Source organism: Malaya genurostris, chromosome 3 (assembly GCF_030247185.1).
Source record: "Malaya genurostris strain Urasoe2022 chromosome 3, Malgen_1.1, whole genome shotgun sequence".
NCBI lineage: Eukaryota > Metazoa > Arthropoda > Insecta > Diptera > Culicidae > Malaya > Malaya genurostris.
The window spans coordinates 292,530,415-292,553,975 of NC_080572.1; the positions used below are offsets into that span (position 1 = coordinate 292,530,415).

At 38.1% G+C, this 23,561-nt stretch overlaps 2 protein-coding genes across 5 annotated transcripts in view; one reads left to right on the forward strand and one right to left on the reverse strand.

Annotated features, from left to right (window-relative positions):
- Positions 1-23,561, forward strand: part of LOC131434845 (ecdysone-induced protein 74EF) — an 854,531-nt gene that overhangs the window by 192,482 nt on the left and 638,488 nt on the right. For 3 of the 4 annotated variants that reach the window (XM_058602044.1, XM_058602047.1, XM_058602045.1), the window contains 3 exons: positions 6,519-7,492; positions 7,555-7,725; positions 7,793-8,240. In XM_058602044.1, the coding sequence (XP_058458027.1) occupies positions 7,415-7,492; positions 7,555-7,725; positions 7,793-8,240 (697 nt within the window). In that variant the 5' untranslated portion in view covers positions 6,519-7,414. Of the gene's footprint in view, positions 1-6,343; positions 6,462-6,518; positions 7,493-7,554; positions 7,726-7,792; positions 8,241-23,561 lie in introns of those variants that run through there. The other variant, XM_058602046.1, reaches the window with a different exon arrangement.
- LOC131434848 (U7 snRNA-associated Sm-like protein LSm11) lies at positions 5,089-6,049 on the reverse strand. The gene is made up of 2 exons (XM_058602050.1): positions 5,670-6,049; positions 5,089-5,604 (listed from the first exon to the last, which is right to left on the reverse strand). Exons 1-2 carry the CDS (start codon positions 5,980-5,982, stop codon positions 5,138-5,140), a joined length of 780 nt encoding a protein of 259 aa, XP_058458033.1. The 5' UTR covers positions 5,983-6,049; the 3' UTR covers positions 5,089-5,137.

Sequence of the window (23,561 nt, forward strand, 5' to 3'; positions counted from 1 at the left end):
AGTTTTCATTTTGAACAACCACCAAAAATTCATAAAATAAAAAAATAATCAAACAGAAACGTTGGGATCTAGAAAAAACATCTTATAAAACTGTGATCTGTTGACTTCTGATAAGTCTGCGTTGAGATACAGTGGACATCGCAAATCATGATTTTCAAGAAACGTTCTCAAAAATACCTCTTCACCGACTTGTTTCTCAATATTTTTCCACGAAAAAATTACAAAATGTTGTTCGAATGATGGTTTTTATCATGCAAAACATTTGAATTTATTTTGTTGAACGATAATTCTGGAAAAAATTCGCAAAAATCCCCCTTAAAGTCCCGTGTAGTTTTGGGCAGATTTGGCGACTTGCCACTACAGCTGGGAAGTCATCCACTGGTACCGCGATAATAACGTAGATTTCATCGATAAAACATAAATCCACCCAACTGCCCGCGCTTTCGACCCATCGAGAAATTTTGGGCAATAATGAAGCGGAAGCTTAAAAAAAGCGGAAAGAACGGCTCGGGACGAGACTCAGATGACCAAAATGTGGAACAAATGTACCATAATCGATCATTTCTTCTAGTCGTCTTCTAGTTAGACGAAGCTGGGTGTCGTGGCGAGATCCTTCCACCAACAGCAGCAACAACAGACCCTCTGCGTTGTGTGAAGCTGGGTTTGGATTTGAATCTGAATCTAAATTCTAAAACTGATTTTGAAACTGAATTCAGAACCTGGATTCTGGAATACAGATTTAGAATTCAAAACTAAGACTGTCCCAGAGAGTATGGACGCACTTTGATTTCGCTGTAAATAATTCACAAGTGTTAGATATTCATCACCTTTATTCGATATACTGATAATATTAGACTTCAACAACAGAATATTATTCTCAACACTTGCTACTTAGCCATTGTAGACTAGCTGGCGCACCTTTTTGCGAACGTTCCTCATTAAATTCCGTACAGACTTCTTGGCGACAAGTTTTGACACTTTTTTCCAATCTTTTTCGAACTGTTGAATGGTTTCGGATGCCGAGACATGTTTCCTAAAATGTGCCTTCGTTAATGCTCAAAATTCCTCAATTGGTCGAAGTTGTGGGCAATTTGGTGGATTCATGTCTTTTGGAACGTAAGTGACATTTTTGGTAGTATACCATTCTACCGTTGATTTCGAGTAGTGGCAAGAAGCAAGATCTGACCAGAAGACAACAGGATCCTTGTGGCTTCGAATCATGGGTAGAAGTCGTTTTTGTAAACATTCCTTGATGTATATTTCGCTGTTCATTGAAGCAGTGGTGATGAAGGGTTTCGAAATCTTACCGCAGCTACAAATTGCTTGCCAAACCATAGCTTTCTTACCAAATTTGTCGACTTCAATCGATGTCTCGGACTGGTTTAATACTTGCCCTTCTCGCACCGTATAATATTGTGATCCCGGCAAGGATTTGTAATCGAGTTTCACGTAGGTTTCGTCGTCCGTGATTATGCAGTTCACATTTCCAGCAAGAATCGTATTGTACAGCTTTCGAACCCTCGGCCTGATCGATGCTTCTTGTTTCGGACTACGTTTTGGTTGTTTCTTCTTCTTATAGGTTCGAAGATTCAAACGTTCTGTAGCACTGAGGGTAGCAGGACCTTTTTTCGACCCGTTTCCGGTTTATCCTCACCGAACTTCCTGATTGCATTTCGCACGGCCTTTTCACTTACTCCTTTGATTTTTGCTATCTTTCTCAGTGACAGTCCGCGTTCTGTGCACCATTTGTATAAAAATTTTCGACGTTGTTCTGCTGAAAGTCCACGCGTTTCGAAACAAACTAATGAAAACGAATAAACAACTGCACAAGTGGTTAGAGAAGAGTGTAAACAACAGGACGCAGCCATAAAAATTGACAGGTTCAGAACCATTGCGAAATGGCAGCGGTTTTTTGTTGCGTCCATACTTTCTGGGACAATCTTTAAATAATGGATTCTATAACTGGTTTCTTGACTAGATTTTGAAACTGATAAGTGTTCGGAATTCAATTCCAGAAATCTGATTCAAAAGTTCAACTTTATCATTCTGCAGTAAAATTCGAGATATGAATTTTAAATCTAGATTTGGGAACCAAATTTTGGATCTGAACTTCGATCCTGATTTTTACAACTGACTTCCGAACTAGAATTGAGGTCCTGAAGTCAGTTTCAGATTACTTCAGTTTTAGAACCTAATTTCTGAATTCAGAAACATATCTCATTTTAAGATTTCAGGTTCAAAATTCAGAACTATGTTTCTAAACCTAAACATGAATTCTGACACTAGATTTTAAAACCGAATTCAGCTCCTTAATTCAGGATCGGAATTCAGTTATGGGATTAGATTTGGAACTTTTTATTCTTAAAACTTCGCATATGTTTCAGGGATTATTTTGACGATTCTAAAAAAGAAAACGATTTGTGGAACTTATCCGATGTTTAAAACTGTTGAGTACTTGAGTCCCTGAAACATATGCGAAGCTTTTCCCCATTGAGTATGTAAACCTACAAAAAATGAGCTATAACCAGGGTTGCCACATTTAAAGCATTTTTTGCCCCTCCAAAAGATTTATTGGACTGGCCAGGTCCGCCCAATATTTTAGCAACTGGAACAAATATTTGAAAATTAGCTGGAAATATATTATGATATAGCACTTTTTACTGTTATCCCAGTAATGCGTCTCCGTAATCGTTCATATTGCTTAACTAAGTTACAAAAGTTTTTAAACTAATGTACAATGTTCAGTTCTTCACCACTTTCGAATATTGGTTATTACTGGAATAGTAAGGAAAATGATTGTCATCGTGACACAACATTCGGAAGAGAAACTAAACTTGCTTACTTGGTTACTTTTTGTCGTGAATACGACTTACTTTACTATGGGGTGCCTTTTCAAAATTTACCCTCTGAGAGAGTGATAAGTTTTTGATCGTGAATATCTCTTGTTGTATCTAACGAATCAACATAATTTTCGCTACACGCCATCGGAAATATGATCACAATTTTATGATAAAATTATCAGTTGTGTGACATAATCTCAAATAATTCAAAATTAAACTTTTCTGAAATGAGTATCAAAGAAGATAATTCAACGGGCGCGTTTGCCTTTCTCGTACTTTGAAAGCTCATAGCTCAGTGATCTGTGAAAGGATTTATATAATCTAACTACCAATAGAATCGTATTTTTTTAACTTAAACGCACTACACTACACTATTGAAAAACCTGTCTTATTTGACCCATGTCAAAACCAGCCAATCAGAACGCGTTCTGAGGAAGAGAACAAAATATCTGCTGCTGTACAACAAATCGTCCGGGAAAAATGTTCCGAAAAGTGGTGAATATCGCAGTGAGTTCCTCAATTTGGTCCTTGTGAATGCTAGAAACGAATTCCTACAGCATATTGATAGTTTCTTTCAATAAATTATGCAAATCCGAAATGAAATAATCGACATTAAAACTCTGTATGCGGCTATTTTTATAGCCGTTAGGACCGCCCATTAGTTAAAAAGTTTCAAACGAAATCACGTAAAAAGAAAGCTCCTAACAAAAATTGGATCAGTTTGGATTCTATCGCCACTGCGAGCAGATGTATTTTGTGTCGTTTGCAAAGCTAGTTTCGCTTTGCGAAGTGAAGCCTTCTTTGTTTTTGCGAAAAATGTTCCAGAGTTTAATGTCGTAGAAAATTACGCAATTTGACCCTCCTGAATGCTAGAAACGAATCCCTAGAGCATATTGATAGTTTCGTTCAATAAATTAGGCCTATTGTATTATTGATCAACACACCGAATTAATGTTTTCTTCATTGGAAGATTATAATCGATTGTAAAAGCTACACCTACACCAACCATATCAGTATCGCACCCACGTACAACAGTTCAGCTAGGAATTAGATGACGGAAGTCAGCGGCATCCATCGGAATTCGAATTCAACTCATCACTCTCCATCACAAACGCTTTCATGAAAGGTTCTTTTCAGAGCTACCATTATTTTATTATAAAGAACTATACTGGTTATTTCATAACATTTGTGTTTCAGAATGTTAAATGTAACTAATCTGTACTTTAGTTTAGGTGCATCGTTTCAAATTCTACATACAATTTCATACAATTGATCAACTAATTGATATTCGGAAATGTTAAGGAACATGTCAGTTGTTTTCGTATTCACGACATCCAGTTATGTCTCTGGCATTACCCATATTGTTTTGTATATTGCAAAATTTAATTATAGGTAGTAAAAGTCCCTCCGGGCATAGCCTTTCTATATGAGAAAGGCAAAAAGTGCTTTTCCTTGTAGAAGAAATTCGTGCTTGGGTCCGAGAAAACACTGCGTTTAGGAAATGGCATTCTATCGCTTTGGAAACTAAAACTAGAACTGATATCACTTTATTATAGACTCCACTAGAAATTAACATCAAGGAGACGCATGGCAAATAAGTCATTATCTGAATATGGTAATTTTCAGTTACGCATTCGAAATGAACAAAAAAAGTATCAGTAACAACGTTAAGCTAATAAAAATTTGCTTTGATGTGGCTCAGTTCAAGCGCACCTAGCATAGCGCATACCACTGTGGTCATTAACTACATGGCGAACATGCGGAAAGCATGCCGAGGAAAAACAAACTCACCAAGACATTTTCCCACCCCGTTTGCAAACCTCACTGGCTGGCAAACACCATTCAATTGATCGTTTCTGTTTTGATCGTTCATTTCGTCGAACACCGACAGACAATAATCAGCTTGTAAACGTTGCATTGCGATGCATTTTTTTTCTTTTGCTTCGTTTGGTTTGACTTCCCTCTTCCTTCCTCTTGAGATTGGTTGTTCGAAGGAACGAGAAGAGGAATTTATCTTATTCATTCATTTCTTTCCTTCGTGGTGCATCCAAGCTGCACACTGGTTTGGTTCGATGATGCCGCTGACGATCGTTCATTAACCGGTTGATGGTAATAGAAGTGAAGAAAAAAAAACCGCTCTCTTACATACTGTCCTTATATTACCAGACACTTCATACATGAAACGATAGAAACTGAGAGTGAGATAACCGCTAAAAGCCATTCATGGGGATAAACGGGTGCATTGACTTCGAGTAAATAATAAGTCTTAATAATGACTGCTTTCAATTGTACTTCAACTAGCTTTTAGAAATTTCATCTGCTTTCGATTCCACCAGCTTATCTGCCGCCACCAGAACTACCTGTTCGCCACGGATCAACAGTTTGGGCACTTTTCGAGTGCACATCACATACTTCCGGTCGATGGATTTCACATTTACCTTCGGTATGCTAATGCCCATCTTCTGTAGCATTTCGCTGCAATCCTGAGGGTCTCCGAGGACGCACAGTTTATTTTCCGAATAGCGATACTTTCGCCTCTTCCAGGACTCAAAAACATCCGTCAGAGCCATATTCCAGTGCTTGTCGAATACCTCCACATACCCAGTGACGTACCCACGGATTCCTTTCTCTTTCCTAGTGTACACCTTCACTCGCACCCGTTCTCGCATCCAGCTAACCATCTTGACAAGGGGACCTTCGAAGATTTCCATTTTTGTGAATATATTCCGCTGCAAACGGGCTGGACGCCTTTTCTCTACCAACCCTAAAATGCATCAAATAGTCGTTATTTTACGCAAACGAACCTCGCTGTAAGCTTCCGAATATCACCTTGATGCGGAAGAAAACGTCTCGTTGGTACCTCTCCTTTTGCCAGCACCGGAACGGCCTTTCTAGTTGAGCTCCCGGCCCGAATTTCCTTGACCCGTTCCTCACTGTAAACCTCACCGAAACCGCCGAGTAGTTTGAACTGGGATTCGAATTGCTGCACATTGTCGTGGGTTCTCGCTCCCGCCACCGGTGGTTGTGCCTTCCGGGAGTACAACACACGCAGCGGGTTGAAGCTCGCACTGGCCAGATTTAAATCGGCCGAACTGCCCGTCGAGCTGGTTGATTTGTCAGAACCATGATCACTCTCACTCATGCCGTGATTTGTTAGAATTGGAACTTTTGTCTCTGGAAAAGGTAAACAAACGCATACAATTTTTGACGTTTGCGGTAGCGATCAGTGATGCCAAATACAGTATTATAAAATATGGATACGCTTTTCATTTTGCCTGTGAACGCTGTGAACTGAATGGTTATCGTAAAATAGTCAATTTGAAATGGATTAGGGGGTATGAAATTGTTAATGCATACACGAGTATTCAAATTTACAAAAAAAATATGGCAATATTGTAATGTACAATCACATCTAGCCAAAAGCAGAAGATGATTTTGAAAACTTAAAAAAACTGGCATCTTTGTATTGAATATAGTTTCGTTTTCAAACACGTTCCTTATAGCAGCATGAAAAATAACCAGAAGGCGCTGCTTTTAAACCGTTAGCCGTTTTCAAAAGAAAAAAGCACGTGTCGAGCTGAAGACGTTTTTTTTTATTTTACACATGACAAAAAATTCTTGGTACTTTGAAAACTGTTCAGTAAAATGAAAGACTAACTTTTGAATTTTTCATTTCAGATCTCCGTGTGCAACTCAATCCAGTTACCATACTGCAAAGCTTAATTTTCAACAAGAACCCGAACTGCCTCGCTCTCCATCAGCCCGAAATTTTCTCTGCGGACCGCCGTTCCTCGCGATATGGTTCCCGTCGCCATTGCGTCGTAACCGCCGAACCACCACCGATTTTCCGTATCTTTTGTATCCTCACGGACAAAAATGATAATCGCAAACCCGTCCGGCCCGAATCGGTTGCGAATCGTCGACGAGCAGAAAACTACCGCCCTGTCGGCTAGAACGATCACCGGAAACCATCGAACCAAGAGACGAATTTTTTTCTTTCATCCAACCGATGAAATGTGCGCTGCTGTGAACTGTTGTGCCTCGTTGTGCACCGTACGCCAAAGTAGTGACTGAAACACTGAGGAGAAAACTCGCTTTCGTTGCAAATATCTGTGATAACTAAGTATGACACATATTTACCAATGGGTTAGGAAGTAAGCATACCGTCACATGTTTATTTTACGTTTCGGCAAACCCATCAAAATTTTTAAAGAAAACGAGTAAAAAGTGCCTTTTTTCAGAGGGAAAAATATCTGCTAATATTGTTCAAATTTATGTGTTCAAACGTGCGTTTTTTGCAACAGTATACGAGTCCGGTATGCAATAAAAAGCTAGTGCTATAAACGATAAAATTTTACCCCTGCAAGGATACAAAGTGTAATACATTTTATATCGATATTGAAAGAAGTGACTTTATAGCTAAGTCAAGACTGCCATTTTTTAAACGGTTTTATATTGCCTGAATCAACAAACGGTTATAATATAGCAAGGAAAGCCGAGTTACAAACCAACAGACCGAACAGCACTTTACGCTGGCGTTAGCAAGTTTGCGAGGTGGCTCTGCCATCGTGGCGATGCCATTCATCGACGATGACCTGCTATGGTGTCCGGAAAACGATGGACGAATGGTGGATTTGCAGGCGTGCCTTCAGGTGAAACGATTGCAGTAGTCCGGGTTTCGGTCACACTAACTTCTATGGTTTTTTTTTCTCAGGATGCCAACGGTGCCAATCAGCACTCGGAGTCCGGTGGCAACGGCTGTGATTTGAACAACCTGGAAGAATCGCTTTGTAACGATTCAGACGAATTACTACGTCAACTCTCGGAGAACACATTCGAACTTGAGCAATTTTTCCAGGACTTTCCCGTAACTGAGATTAAAGTTGTAATTTTACCGTGAAAAACTGCATGGATTGGTTCAAATTTAACTAACATCTATCCATTTTTTTTAGGAGGAGAACAATAACGATTTAAACCTCGATGAAGAAACTAGTGGTCAAATATTCCTGCAAAACTGCAGTCAGCTGCTCTCCTCGGCAGCGGCGGTGGCAGTGGCCAACTCGCAACTCAATGCCCTGGCCGGTGATGTCGGTCTCGGTGATGGCTCCGGTGGGATGCTCGTTCAAGCCGGCAGCACCGCCGAAAGTCAACTGCAGGAACATTATTTCCTAGCGCAAGCCCAAGAGTTGCTGCAGCAGCAGCAAAATCGATTCCAGCAGTTGGCCACCAACACACTGCTGGCGGAGAAATTACTCCAAAATCAGACCACCCTGACCGCACTGGACGGAGGTGGATTACCGACGACGGTAACGACCACCTCGCTGGGACTGGGAGGATCGGCCCAGCAGCACCAGCACGGAAACGGACGAACCGGAAAGGTGCCGGATATCGTCATTAAAGGTAGGTGATGTTCCTTCGATGACAATGAAGCTAGAATTTGTTTTTCTTCTAATAGAACATTAGAAGTGATTTTCTGTATTCATGTTGAGCTTACTAAATGAATTTTTCCATTGACATGATGAAATATTTAATATTAAAAAATATAAATTTTAAAGTCGCAACATTGCTTAGATTTTATCATAATATCATTAAGTGGGAAAAACGTTGACGCGGGAAATTTGTTTACCGCCTACTTTTCATGTCGAGCGGTTTTACGTGTTCTAAATATAGTATACATTTCAGCGCTGTTGATAGTTCATACATTCGGATGTAGAGGGCCACTACCTACGGGAAAAATTGATGCGTTTCATAGCCGAGATACACACCAATGATGTGTGATGATACTGTCAGGGGTGCCAGATCATGTTTTGAAAGAGTTTTTTTGTAATAATAGGAATATGCACAAAACCGTACATCGTGTTTTTTTTAACGAAAAAAATATTGATTTTTGCATAAAATTATTGAAATTCTCGCAAAGAAGCATTAGCTCAACAGTTCACAACTTGCGTCCAGTTTTTGTTAATTAGTTGCTACAAGCTAAAAGCTTCCAACAATGCTAACTTTTTTTGGCTTGACAGGTTATTTACAGAAAATCCCTTTTTTAATTGAAACTGTGAAATGTTTTACCTAGCAGAACATTGATAATGCACGTAATTTTAATACGAATCTGCATTTTTGCCAGGTTTTAATGGTGATCATTGAGTAAGCGTTCGGAAATGACAATATTGAGCTTCATGTTAAAAAACCTCGATGTTTCTCGTAGTTTTTATTCGCGGATATGAAAGTTTTAAGTTCGGTTCGCAATGCGTTCATCAATGCTTCTGCATTCGGTGGAAATGTGAAGGAACAATTTACCTTAAGTTGCACTTTTACAGTCTTCACCTCATTATTTATTTCACGTTTTCGCGAACTCATCGAGCATTTCAGAGAAGTGCTTTTCGTTAAAATGCTAAATGATTCAGTACTTTAACATGAACATGTAAATTTAAAGAAAAAAATATTTCGTAAAATATCATATTCTTTTTGAAGTAACACTGGGTAAGTTCCTTCCTCTCCAGGAGTCTTATCCGGATGAATACTTTAAATTTATGGTCTAACGGATGAAAAAAAAAAACAATTTTTGAGATTTTTAGAGCTATAGTTGAACAAAATTAATTCAAATGTTTTGCATAATAAAAAGCATCATTCGAACAATATTTTGTAATTTTTTCGTTAAAAATTATTGAGAAATAAGTCGGCGAAGAAGTATCGAGGACGCGTTTTAGAAATCATGATTTGCTTTTCATCTCAGCGCAAAATTTTCATAATTTAAAAAATACAAGTAATATAGTTGTTGTTTATGTTTTTCTAGGCCCCTACGTTTAAATTTTTAAAATTTTCGATATTGGTATACAGTCAAAACTGTGATTTTCCACAACAAAAAAATCCGCCATTTTGTAGCTTTAAAACCTTCCCAAAGTAAATCAAAAGAAAATGAATAGGCTGGGTATTTTATATGTATTTTTATATTCAAATGACGATGAACACGAACTTTCAAAACTTGCTTTCGAGAAAAACTCGTCCAAAGTTTGCTGTCTATAAAATCGAAGGAAACAATTTATTTTTCTAGGGGACACGTATTGTCTAACACTTTCGTAAAATCATATTTATTTTGTATTTTGTTGTAATAAAACATTTCGAGAATGTTTTGTCAAGTTTTCAAGTTAATCTAAACAGACTCCCTCTTCACGGCATGAGATGAGAAAGGCCCATAACTTCCAGAGTTTTGTTTCGATAGGCTTGAAAAATTGTTAAAGTATTCTTAAAATGTTTTACTATAAGAAAATACAAAAAAAAGTTTAGCGCCAGAGTCTAAAAGTCAAGTGAATCTAGTTTTCTTTTCTTTCAAAGTTCCTCAACTATTCCATAGTAGGATCACAAGAACTTTGATATTAAAGTAGATGAATCAAATTTAGCTTGAGATTTTGAAACTGATTGACTCCTAACTTCGACAATGATATGATTTAGAGAAAGTATGACAGTTTCGATATTTCCCAAAACAAATGAATGTCTAGTTTTATAAAATAGAAATCTGTGTATTGTAAAAAAAAAGTCTGGCAAATCTGAAACAACGGCCACTCAGAACGCATTCTGAGCAAATCTGAAACAACTGCATCGGTGTAAAAGATGAACAATCCACTTTTTCTCATTATTTTTTGAACAACGATTGTTGAAGCAAGACATGCGGGAGAGCAACATCGAAGACCTCACGCTTTTGAAATGAAGCCAGCACCGAACATCAGAATTGTACAGAAGAACAGTCGCCGCCGGACGCACAGAAAAACCACATCAAAAGCCTACCAGTGGAAGTTGTCAGTCGTCATGGGATCACCGATCAGTTAAGTTGTACGGAATTCGAGTCGGAATCCATTACGAGTTCCAAATGCACATACTGATTCCGCCCGAAATGGATTGTTTCATCTTTTTTGGAATCCAATTTGAAACCACAATAAATTCCGAGTCAAATTTCGGACGAGTTTACCGAGTATACACGCCAAGAGCTATCTCAGTTGTGTCTAAATTCAGATCCTGTTAGTCGCGACAATTCAAGGCACTTTTCAGTCCCATAGATAATCATTACGAATTAGTTGAACTACCTCCATTTCTTGCCAAAAAGCATAAGATTCATCAAAATGAAAGTTGAAAAAGTTTGCACCGTCACTAACACATTCATCTACGACGGACAACGCTCTCACGCAATGCGAAAATGAAAGTATTGATGTAGAACACATCTTTATAGTAGTATGGGTGTCGTTTCGAAATATGCCGTGCGAAACGAGGTTGCCACATATACAGATTTATTTGTATTTCATTTCTCCTCAAAAATACAAATTTAAATGCTGCGAAAGAAAAGAATTCCTTAACATCGCTGGAAATCCACATTTGATGAATCTAAATATCAGATGTACAACTTTTTTTTTCCATAAATACGTTTATTTCTTAAGGCAGTTTACATAAGTTTTTCTTCGCCGTAGCATCACTTTTACATAATATTCTTATCCTAATTTAATTCTAACATAGTCACAACGTTTTGAATTTATTAAAACATACTCTCTTATAGCTTAAATATCATCTTAGGTAACTCGTCATTAATTATGAAATCTACTCGGAAATATTATTTGAACCAAACGATTAACTTCTATAAATTATAAAATAAGCTGTTATTTTCAGACATTTTGTTGACAATTTCATAAACTGTTTCGAGTTTGTTTGTATCATTACATAATTTTTATTCTAATTTAGCTATTGGTTGAACTCATGGACGCAGCTGGGATCAGAACTAAGTCTTAAAAGGGGCCTTTATTAAATTGAAACTCCAATTTTCTTTATGAAATGATAAATAAGTTTCATGTATGAAAGGTCACGACAAGCAAGAATGTCTCGAACTGGGATATTGGATAGTCTACCTTGGGTACGCAAAGAATTTATTAGTTGAGATCTGACATCACGATACTCCACGCATGTCCAAACGACATGATCAATATCCCGATAACCTTCTCCGCAAGCACAATGATTAGTCTCGGAGAGCCCAATTCGAAGGAGATGTGCATCTAACGTGTAGTGATTGGACATGAGTCTGGACATCACACGAATGAAATCTCTACTCACATCCAGTCCCCTGAACGATGCCTTTGTCGATATTTTCGGAATAATTGAGTGCATCCACCGACCCAGATCATCTTTATCCCAAGAAGCAATCGGTCGCTCATAAATTTCACCCTCAATAGCACCACGTTTGGCTAACTTATCGGCTCTTTCATTGCCTGGAATGGAGCAATGAGCCGGGACCCAGACTATAGTGATTAGATAATTATTATTCAATATGTCGTTCAGACACTGTTTTATTTTACCCAAGAAAAACGGTTCATTTTTGCCAGCAGCGATTGAGCGAATGGCTTCAATTGCACTCAGACTATCTGTGAAGAGGAAATAATGGTTTGGAGATAATGTGACGATTACACTCAAACTATAATGAACTGCTGCTAGCTCTGCTATATAAACAGATGCAGGTTCTTGAAGCCTAAATGAGGCCGAAACATTATTGTTGAACATGCCAAACCCTGTCGCTTCTTCAATTCGCGATCCGTCCGTGTAAAACATTTTCTCAGAGTCAATATGCCTGAACTTACTTGAAAATATTTTTGGGATTTCCGTCGAGCGTAGATGATCCGGGATTCCACGCACTTCACGCTGCATGGATGTATCGAAAAATAAAGTTGAGTCAGGGGCACTTAGGATGCTGACACGGATAGGAATATATCTTGAAGGGTTGATTTCCTGTGACATATGGTTAAAATATACTGTCATAAATTTTGTTTGAGATCGAAGCTCGACTAGTCGTTCGAAATTATTAATTACCATGGGATTCAGCACCTCACATCTTATTAGCAGGCGTGATGAAAGCTCCCAAAATCGATCTTTTAATGGAAGAACTCCCGCCAGAACTTCAAGACTCATTGTATGTGTCGAGTGCATGCAGCCTAAGGCAATTCGCAAACAACGGTACTGAATTCGCTCAAGTTTGATAAAATGAGAGTTTGCAGCGGAACGAAAACAAACGCATCCATATTCCATCACTGAAAGTATCGTTGTTTGATACAATTTTATTAGATCTTGCGGATGAGAACCCCACCAAGATCCTGTTATTGTTCGAAGAAAATTTACTCTTTGTTGGCATTTCGTTATCAGATACCTAATGTGTCCTCCCCACGTGCATTTGGAATCGAACCACACCCCGAGGTATTTAAAAGTTAAAACCTGTTGGATCATTCTTCCCATCATATGGAGCTGAAGCTGCGCGGGATCATGCTTTCTTGAAAAGACGACTAACTCTGTTTTCTCCGCAGAGAATTCGATACCAAGATGAACAGCCCAAACGGACAAGTTATCTAAGGTATCTTGCAATGGTTTATGCAGATCAATAGCTTTGGGCCCAGTAACTGAAACCACGCCATCATCTGCCAATTGTCTTAGTGTACATGGGGTTACTAGACAGCTGTCAATGTCATTCACGTAAAAATTATAGAGGAGCGGACTGAGGCATGAGCCTTGCGGGAGACCCATGTAGCTAATTCTGAATGTTGCCAAATCGCCATGTGAAAAATACATGCACTTCTCTGACAAAAGGTTGTGCAAATAATTATTTATAACCGCTGGAAGTCCATGTTGGTGGAGCTTGTCTGAAAGAACATCAATGGAAACTGAATCAAATGCTCCTTTAATGTCTAAAAATACAGATGCCATTTGTTGCTTTTGAGCGAAGGCAATTTGGATGTCAGACGAAAGTAATGCAAGGCAATCATTCGTCCCTTTATTTCTACGGAAGCCAAACTGAGTATCTGACAACAAACCGTTTGTCTCGACCCAAGTGTCGAGACGTCGTAGAATAATTTTTTCGAACAATTTTCTGATGCAGGACAACATCGCAATGGGTCTATATGAGTTGTGATTGGAAGCTGGTTTCCCCGGTTTTTGAATGGCGATAACTTTCACTTGTCTCCAGTCAGGTGGAACAATATTTTGCTCAAGAAACTTGTTGAACAATTCCAACAAACGTCTTTTTGCGAGGTTGGGCAGATTCTTCACCAAGTTGAATTTAATTCTGTCCAACCCAGGGGCGTTATTGTTACAAGACAAGAGTGCTATAGAAAATTCCATCATTGAAAATGGGTTATTAATAAAACCATTATTTGGAGGAGATTCCCATATAATGCTTTGCGTAGGAACAGAATCTGGGCAAACTTTCCTAGCAAAGTCAAATATCCATCGGTTCGAGTATTCCTCACTCTCATTGCCCACGTTACGATTCCTCATTCGTCTGGCCGTATTCCAAAGAGTGCTCATTGAGATTTCTCTTGACAAACCTTCGACAAAATGTCTCCAATAGCTACATTTTTTGGCTCGAAGTATGCTCTTGTACTTGGTTTCTAAAACCATAAGTTTTTCAAAATTCTGAGGAGTTCCTTCTCCCCGTTTTAGAAACGTCTTGCAAGCATTTTGTTTTGCGAGTTTAGCCTCTGAGCACTCTTTGTCCCACCAGGGGTTGGGAGGTCTTCTGTTAGTCGTTGGCCCAGGAAAGCGTTTAGTTTGGGATTGTTCTGCTGCCTCCAGAATCGAACAAATGAGGAAGTCATATTCTTCAAGTGGAGGGAGCTCTTCCATTGAATTCAAAATACTAGAGATCCTACTTTGGTATTTAATCCAGTCGATATTTTTTGTCAAATCATATGGAATACTAGCTGAAGTAGCAATGCAATTGCTACTGCTAATTGAGATGATGATTGGTAAATGATCGCTACCGTGTAAATCAGGCAGTATTTTCCAGGTGCAATCTAGTCGAATTGATGTTGAGCAAAGAGATAGATCTAATGCACTTGGGCGTGCAGGAGGTCTTGGGATCCGTGTCATGCTACCCATATTTAATACCGTCATGCTAAAATTGTCACAAATGTTTTGTATTAAAGATGATCTGCTATCATTGTAAACGGAACCCCACATAATACCGTGCGAATTTAAATCCCCCAGAATCAATCGTGGTGCAGGAAGGGCTTCAACCATTTCGTTAAGCTGTTGCTGTCCAACTTGTGCTTTTGGAGGAATATAAACCGAAGCTATGCAAATATCTTTGCCTTTAATGTTTATTTGGCAAGCAACAACTTCTATACTAGAAGTTGAAGGGATGTTTAATCTATAAAAGGAATAGCATTTCTTAATTCCCAAAAGCACTCCACCATACGGAGAGTCTCTATCGAGACGTATAATGTTAAAATCATTAAAATTTAAAGCTATGTTTGAAGTAAGCCATGTTTCGCATAAAGCAAATACATCACATTTTTGACTATGCAATAAGATTTTAAATGAATCAAGTTTTGGCATGATGCTTCGACAATTCCACTGCAGGACAGTGATTGTATCATTTGCGGCGGGTGATAAATTATCCATCAAAAGATACAAAACCTGAGACAATTGGCCATTGAGCTGATAACTGCTTCAAAAAGGTTCTAGCTATTGGAAGGAATGCCATTATGAGGGTCTTTAAGGGTTCAGATATATTGAATGCTGAGAAAATCCATTCAACAATTTCCGAAAACTTCAGTAATCCTGTTGGTGGCTGTGAAATGGAGCCCACAGGATTATTACCTTTTTCTGTGCTAGATCCTGGATTGGTTTGTGAATTTGACAAACCAGGAGGCACAGTCTTTGGTTTTGACTTTTTTTGTTTAACACGGGGATCTTTTTTTGAAGATGAAACTTTAGGTGTCTTTTTTGGTAATTTGGAAGAAGACTTCTTTCTCTTAACTGACCCTTGGGTAGTGATAAACGAATTACCTTCACTATTTTCGTCAGAGTCAGAGTCCTCTGTTTCCTCTAGATTTGAAAACCCGTTTTCGGTTTCCAAAGGGGGGACATCAATGACCGTTTTAAGCATTTCTGCATATGTGCGCTTAGACCGTGCTTTTAAAGAAAGCTTAATTTTGTCTTTGTGCACTTTAAATGCAGTGCATACTGAAATATCCTCATGAGGACTTTCCCCACAATAAATACATTTTTCAATTTCCTTGTTGCAATCATTATCTTTATGAGGCCCTTCACACTTAATACATTTTGGTTTATTACTACAGTAAGTAGCTGTGTGTCCGAATTTTTTGCAGTTCGTACAATTCATTACATTTGGAACAAAAAGCCGAACAGGGAGGCGAATTTTATCGACATAGACATGGGACGGCAACGCAGACCCGGCAAATGTCACTCGAAACGAGTCTGATGGGCGATAAACTTTTTTTTCCTCTTCATGAACTACTGAGTACAGTTGTTTGCACTCCAGTATTTTCACACCCTCAAGCATAGAGTTCTTGAAACGACCAACACCATGCTTGAGTAAATCATCTACCGAAAGACTCGCTTCTGTAACAACACCGTCAATTTCGACATCTTTGGAGGGTATGTAAACTTTATACTCTTTATTGAAATGTTCCGAAGAGACAATATCATTCGCGTGTTTCAAATTATTTACCACAACACGAATTTTATCGTTATTTACTTTTATGATCTCTTTGATTGAAGAGTATCGTGATGTCAAACCTTTAGAAATTTGGTAAATGTTTAATGGCTTTGATATACGTCTAAAAAGGACTATCCAAGGCCCAGAAGAGCTCTCCTGATATTTTTTCGTTCGTGGGGGTATAGGATTCATGCTAGGATTTACGTCCATGGATTCATCCATCACATTAAAATTTTTTTAATCAAACTTTAAAATAAAAAATGAAACCAACACTACACAGTACTCAATCAAAAGGAAAAGAAAAAACTTCTACCTTGAAATTGTTGTCTATCTCCGTTGCACTGCCGTGTAGATCCTCGTTGCTCTAGATGTTCTTGTTGGATGCTGATTGTTGGATGTGATGCTACTGAGATGTACAACTTTGCTTCCGCCGTTTTTTCCAAAATAAAAAGCTTTATTGCGAAAAAGTGCTTACAGATGTATTATTCAAAGTATTGTCCGTCGCTAGCGACAACTTTCTCCCATCTTTCCGGCAATTTTCGAATCCCGGCTCGAAAAAAGGAGTCCTCTTTTGACGCTATCCATGAAGCAATCCATTTTTCCAACTCTTCGAAGGATTGAAAATGTTGATCTGCCAGGACGTGTGCCATCGAACGGAATAGGTGGAAGTCAGAAGAGGCGACATCTGGGGAATACGGCGGGTGGGGCAAGGCTTCCCATTTCAGCGTTTCCAGGTACTTTTTGACCACTTTTGCTACGTGAGGCCGAGCATTGTCATGTTGGAGGATGACTTTGTCATGTCGCTCCTAATATTGTGGAAAACTTTTCTTTTAGCGAGACGTTTTGAAATGGCTTGCTGACTCACTCTCAACGATTCGGCCAGCTCTTCTTGGGTTTGGCACGAATCTTCATAAAGCAATGCTTCCAGTTGTTCATCTTTGAAGATTTTTTCTCTTCCAGCACTTTGTTTGTCTTCGGCATCGAAATCACCATTTTTAAAACGTTGAAACCACTCCCGACACGTTCTTTTACTCAGAGCAGCATCACCGTAAGTTTCTGAGAGCATTCGATGCTCTTCAGCTGCATTATTTTCGAATTGTAACAGAAAAGTAAAACTTTCTTTATATTATGGGCCTATTGTATCATTGATCAAACCAGCGAATTAATGTTTTCTTCATTGGAAGATTATATCTCATCCACGGACAACAGTTAAGCTTGGAAATAGATTATGGAAGTCAAAGGCATTCATCGGAATTCGAATTCAACTCGACACTCTCCAACACGAACGCCTTCATAAAAGATTCTTTTCAGAACCACAATTATTTTATTTAAAGAGCTTTAAAAATCACTTCGTAATATTTAATTGTGCGTCAGAATATTTGACGTAGAGCTGCAACCCAACTTCAACTTCGACAAGAAGTCAATGATTTGGCTATGGTCGGCTTTTTAAAAATGAAATCCAACAATATATCTGGAGTAAAAACAATATTGAGAAAAGTAAAGCAAAACGAATGTTCAAGTGCCCTTGGCACCAATTTGACTACCAAACAAACCAGCGATTAAATTCGAAAATCAAACTGTACGTTTTTTCCCGAGCTGTTGACCTGAATATTATCAACCTTGGCTAGGATGTTCTGTTCACGGTCAAGTACAAAGGCCAGTTTCTACTTTTGCTGATCGGGCGGAATTCGTTGTTCAGCAAAAGAAAGCAACCGAAATAGGATTACTCCGTCGAAACTCGTTGAATGAAGTCGAATTAAAAAACTCAACCAAAAGTCCCCGATTTTAACCCTATCGAAAACATACCTGCACAACGAAAACAATGCGTTCAAATTTCCGTATCCGATGGCATCGCGTAGAACCCGAACCGGTAATTGTGCTTCAATCATTAAAAATTTCTGTTTATTTTCTTCGACCACGGGCGGGCTTTTCTTCGGACGCTTCGATCGCGATGCGCAATTATGGGAAGTGGCCTCTGCTCCTCTGCTAAAAAACTTCGCGGAATTTCGAAGAAATGTGGTCACACAGGTACGGAAATTTGATCCATTGTGGAAGCGATGAACTGCATTCTCAGTTACGCATTCCGCGGGTCGTTACTCCTCTACTCCGCTCAATGCCATCATTTCGGAGCAAGGAGATAACGGGAGGTTTGTTGGTTTTAGAACTGTTTGAAAAACAAAAATGCATCCGCGAAGGAGAATTTGACACGAGCCGTTTGGTTTTCAGTTGCGCTTAGAAACAATTGGTTAATTAAATCACCCGTGTTTGTCATGAGCAGACCGGTGTAAAATGTTTTTGGAAATAAAATGTTCGCGATAACCTCAGCCGGTTTGCATTTCTGCGTATAAAGCATAACTTAAAGCTAAAAGCAATTAATTTTTGTCTTGAGCATACTTTGTAGTGTATTATTAGAGCGTACAGGACTTCTGCATGGCACAATCATGTGGACACGAAGCATCCCTTCCAGATCGTGAATCGAACTTATGACAGCTGACTTTCAGGACCAGCGCCTTATACTGGGAACCATCGACCCAATTCACTCAGTTATTCAACCATGACCACGTAGAGCATATTGACAATAATATTGCAACAACAAAATCGAATTCATCTTTGATATTTACGCCACCTTTGGAAGTAGAAAGTGTACCTCCATCATTTGTTTCGTCATCGTTCAATAGCAAAAAATCGAGTTGATAAAGGCGTTTTATAACACGCTTCCTGAGTGATAATAACTGATAAATCAGGGAAAAAATTTAATGCGAGTTTCGCAGCCAAATGTATATACGTTTGTGGTTTTATTTTGTTTGTGGACTGTTTATTCGTTTACCGATCATCAAGCAATTGACGATAGCCAAACGAAATTAACTTTTAGTGTGAACTTACTGCCCGGATTGGCGGTTCAATGCATACACTCAAAAAAATCCACACGTTAACCTTATGTGAAAAATCACGTGGATTCCAAACAATGGCTTTGTCATCAGGGTTCACGTGATGTTCTTACCAATCATCGGATCATGATTGAATATGAAATGAACCATATGTCAGAATTATTGCTGTTGTCACATATATTTTATGTGTCACGTACTTACTTGAATTCATTTTGTCATGTTCATTTTGTGCTCGCAATATGGCGTCAGTTGAAAAATCAGAACAACTACGGTATTTGTCACAGTAATTTTAGGGTAAATAATTGCTTATTGATTTTATCGACAGTTATGAAGCTAATTTTTATTATACTTTCAGATCGAATACTAGTATCAAGCAGAAGTATATTTATAAGCAAATGTACCATTTATTGAGTTTACTAAATGGCTCTGCGAACCCAATCCTCAACAACTTATTTGCATGACCAATTGGCGAATTACGCGAATTCTGTGCACCAAAAATACGAAACTGAAACACAATTCAATTTTGTTTTTTTTTTCTACAGCGGAGTTCAAAAGGCAAAACCCTTTAGATTGTGTTAGAGCACATCAATCGCATCTTGAATCTACTAGTTCCAGCTGAAGACATTCTTTAAAGGGAACAATGTTTGCTTCAGTCTAGCTGCCCGGAGAAAGGATCAGATCATACATTTAGAGCAATGCATTCTGTATTTCTGATATTTGTCACCAGTGATTCAACAGAAACGAATTTAAAATTAAAATTTGCAGAATATCTGCGTGCAAACAAAATTTATCGCAATGTTATGTCCAACAGACTATGTAATCTATTAGGTTTTAGTACCAATATACATTATTAGGATTCAATATAGATCTTTATAGTAACAGTTGCATGAAAATAATGTGCCTATTATGTAAAATTCTGGTAAAATCGAAGTTCAGATGATATAAATTTTACAGTATAATTTAAATGAATTTTGTATAAATTTCACAAAATTATTCTATAGAATCTACGAAAAAAGTGACGTAGATATTACGTTATACAAATGTGGACTAAGAGTTCATGAGTTCATTATGTGCTATCTATACTTCACATAAGTATTACAAGAAAAGTTCGATGGATAAAAATCACATACATTTTCACGTAGCATTGAAGTGAGGATTTTTCTGAGTGTAGGGTGCTGGTCTTACAAGCCAATTATCATATGTTCTCGAACCCCGATCTGGAATGATTCTTAGTGTCAGTAGGATCGTAGCACCAGCCATGCAATGATTCTGTACGCTATGAATCGGCTGCGAAGTCTGATGAAACAGAACGGTCAAATTCCAGGTGGTAATACCGGAACTTTGCTTTTATGAACTTACTGTCATAGAGTTCCAAAAGGTATATATCCCATATTTCAACAAGCGTAATTTTTCACTCCAAGGTGTACACGATTATATCAGGCTAACAACGTTTTGTTTTTTCAATAGGTATTACTCTTTTGTCTGAAAGTGGTTTTGATAGTGTAAAGTCATGTCTCTACTCAGTATTGTTTTTGCAAATCATCATAAATCGGTTAACTCCGATACAACGCTTCCAAATCGTGGAAATTTATTTTCAAAATCAATGTTCAATTAAAACTGTTCAAAGTGCAAAATTCTCTTCAGTGATAAGGCGCAGTTTTGGTTGAATGGATTCGTCAACAAGCAAAATTGTCATATTGGAAGCAAAGATAATCCACACGCCGTTCAAGAGTTACCGATGCATCTCGATAAATATACTGTTTTGGTGCGCTCTGTGGGCTGGTGGTATCATCGGTCCTTATTTCTTAAAAAATGAGGAAGGACGACGCGTTACCGTGATTTGAAATAGATACAGAACCATGATCGATGAATCTTCAAAATATGGATGTGGACGAAATTGTGGTTTCAACCGGATGGTGCCACTTGTCATACTGCGGCCAAAAAAACAATCGACTTATTGAAAGAACATTTCAACGATAATTTTATTTCGAGAAATGAATTGGCCTCCGCGTTCGTGTGATTTGACGCCACTCGATTATTTTTTTGTGGGGATACGTCAAGTCATTGGTTTATGTGGATGAACCAGCAACGATTACTGATTTGTAAACCAATGTTTAACGTATCTTTGCTAAAAAACGCCCTCAAATGCTTGAAAAAGTGGTTTACCTCCAGAATGACCTTTGTGAAAAATAGTCTCGGAGGACATATGCCCGAAATCATATCATAATCATGTTTGAATGTTAAATGCCAAGAAATTATCTACCAATTATAAATAAAATTACCATTTCATAGTGTGTTCGATTGAAAATTTCAAATCATCAAGCTCTTAAAAAACACTCTACAAAAATAAAGATAATGGGGAATGCTCTGAACAGAAAACTTATCCAAGTGGTGAATTAGAAACTTATTCTAGTTTAAGCGCTTAGGTTGTTTGCGAATGATTAAATTGACAATTGCATCTTTATATAAAATGATAGCGAAAAAAGTGTGTGTTGCTAATGTTCTCTGGTATGCGTGGGCCGATCTTCAAATGATTTTTTTTTTGTTCGAAAGGTGACGTTTATGCGGAGGTTTTAGGCTATAGTACATAAAGAAAATTCTTCGGGAAAGTAGAGAAAAACTAGAAAATTGGTTCGTTTAGAATCGGAAATATTCCATTCAATGCATGCTAGATCTCCGATGATTGTTTGGCGCGTATCGAGTTATGCAATGCTGCTGCCGGCTGGAGAGCAAAGTATGAATACTAGATTATTAACAAAGCTGTTTGGCTCCAAACGAGCAGATTTGTGCAAAAATTTTACTGAGCCTACTTGATTCACGTGTTTCTACATTTCGAATCACATGTTCAATTAAGGTCTGAGGACAGAGGGCAACGTGTTTAGTTTTAAATCGACCACGTGGCTCGCTCAATTCCCTTTGTGCATTGTATTTCTCTTGTACTCTCTCGTATATGAGCAAACTGTACCGGGTTGCCAGCATACATTTTATTATTTTGATGAGAAGTTTTATCACATTAATCTATCGTATGGGTTGGACATTACATGGATTCCAATGATCAATGAAAAAATATTCAACTTTCACAAAGATTGAATGTCTGTGTGTTTGGCAGCCTTGTCGAGCCAATTATATTTCTCTCTCCTTTTTCAGAATGCTATCAGGAAACCAAAGCGAAAAAAATGGCGGTTGCTTTGAAACTGACTTTGTTTCACAGAAAAATACAAGACTTTATTTTTATCGCGATAACATATATGTTTTTATGTACTAATCGCATCTAAACTAAATTATCGAGACTTTGTCACGGTAGATTTATGATACAAGCGTTCAAATCCGAGATATTCGATAAACAAGTAGAGGTATGCATTTCCGAGCGTTCCATTTTTCAGCAGTTCTTCAGTCAGAGAAAAAAACAACACGACCGCTAAACTCAATGAATCATTCTGGAAATTTCACAGAATATTCTCACTTAAATTTCGAAGACATTGTCAGGTGGGTTTTTCTATATTCTGCACCGTTTCCAAAAAAAATTTATTTGAAACGGGAAAATAGCAAAAATCCTACCACTTTACGGTACTGTCCTCAGCCCTCAAGCAAGGGCGCCAAATGAACAGCTTACAGGTTTTCATTTTCCGATATAAAAATTTGGGTTCAATACCGTGAAGTCAAATTATAAAACGACTATAAGAAAAGTAAGTGATTAACGATTTTTTTATGATTCGTTGTTTTCCTAAAATTCCAGAAATGTGAATTGTATCTTCTTGATAGATATAATTATTGCTTTCACAATGCACTGAGACAACAGGATCAGCACACCTCAGTTGCCACTTCAAATTAAGACCGTTAACTCAAACACCAAAACTGTTCGACTCTCTACTTTTTGGAATGATTCCATTCGAATTAGAAGGATGTTTCCTGTTTTTTTTTCGGCTTAAATTTTTCATAAGCATTTCCCGTGCTATACTTTTGAAAGATTTTTTGGACGGAATTTTGTGTAAATTTTTCTTGAAAATTTCGTCAATTGCTTCAAACTGCAAGTTCGGTTATTTATTTCAGTCCAAACGTCTTTAATTGGCCAAAAACGCGATTCGAATTATGTCAACCCAGAGTATTCCGAAATTTCAAATTATTTGCATTTGAGTAACTATGAACAGTTTCGTCCAATGTACTCGAACCATCCCGTTTGCCTTCTGTTTTTAAATTACATCGGTTGAACCGAGATTTGGGAACTCATCGACATGTTTTACCCATTCGAATGATTCACTCTCTTGCTCATAAACCGTCAAACTGATGTTGGTTGTATTTTGCTTGAATCATTTGGGACTTTTAAGAGCAGGAAAAACTGTTTTAAAGTGCGAA

Excerpts from the sequence above, each read along its gene's own strand:
- LOC131434848 (XM_058602050.1), bottom strand. The coding sequence starts at position 5,982 with ATGAGTGAGAGTGATCATGGTTCTGACAAATCAACCAGCTCGACGGGC. Across the intron at positions 5,605-5,669 it reads ACGTTTTCTTCCGCATCAAG|GGTTGGTAGAGAAAAGGCGT; the intron begins GTGATATTCGGA and ends GATGCATTTTAG.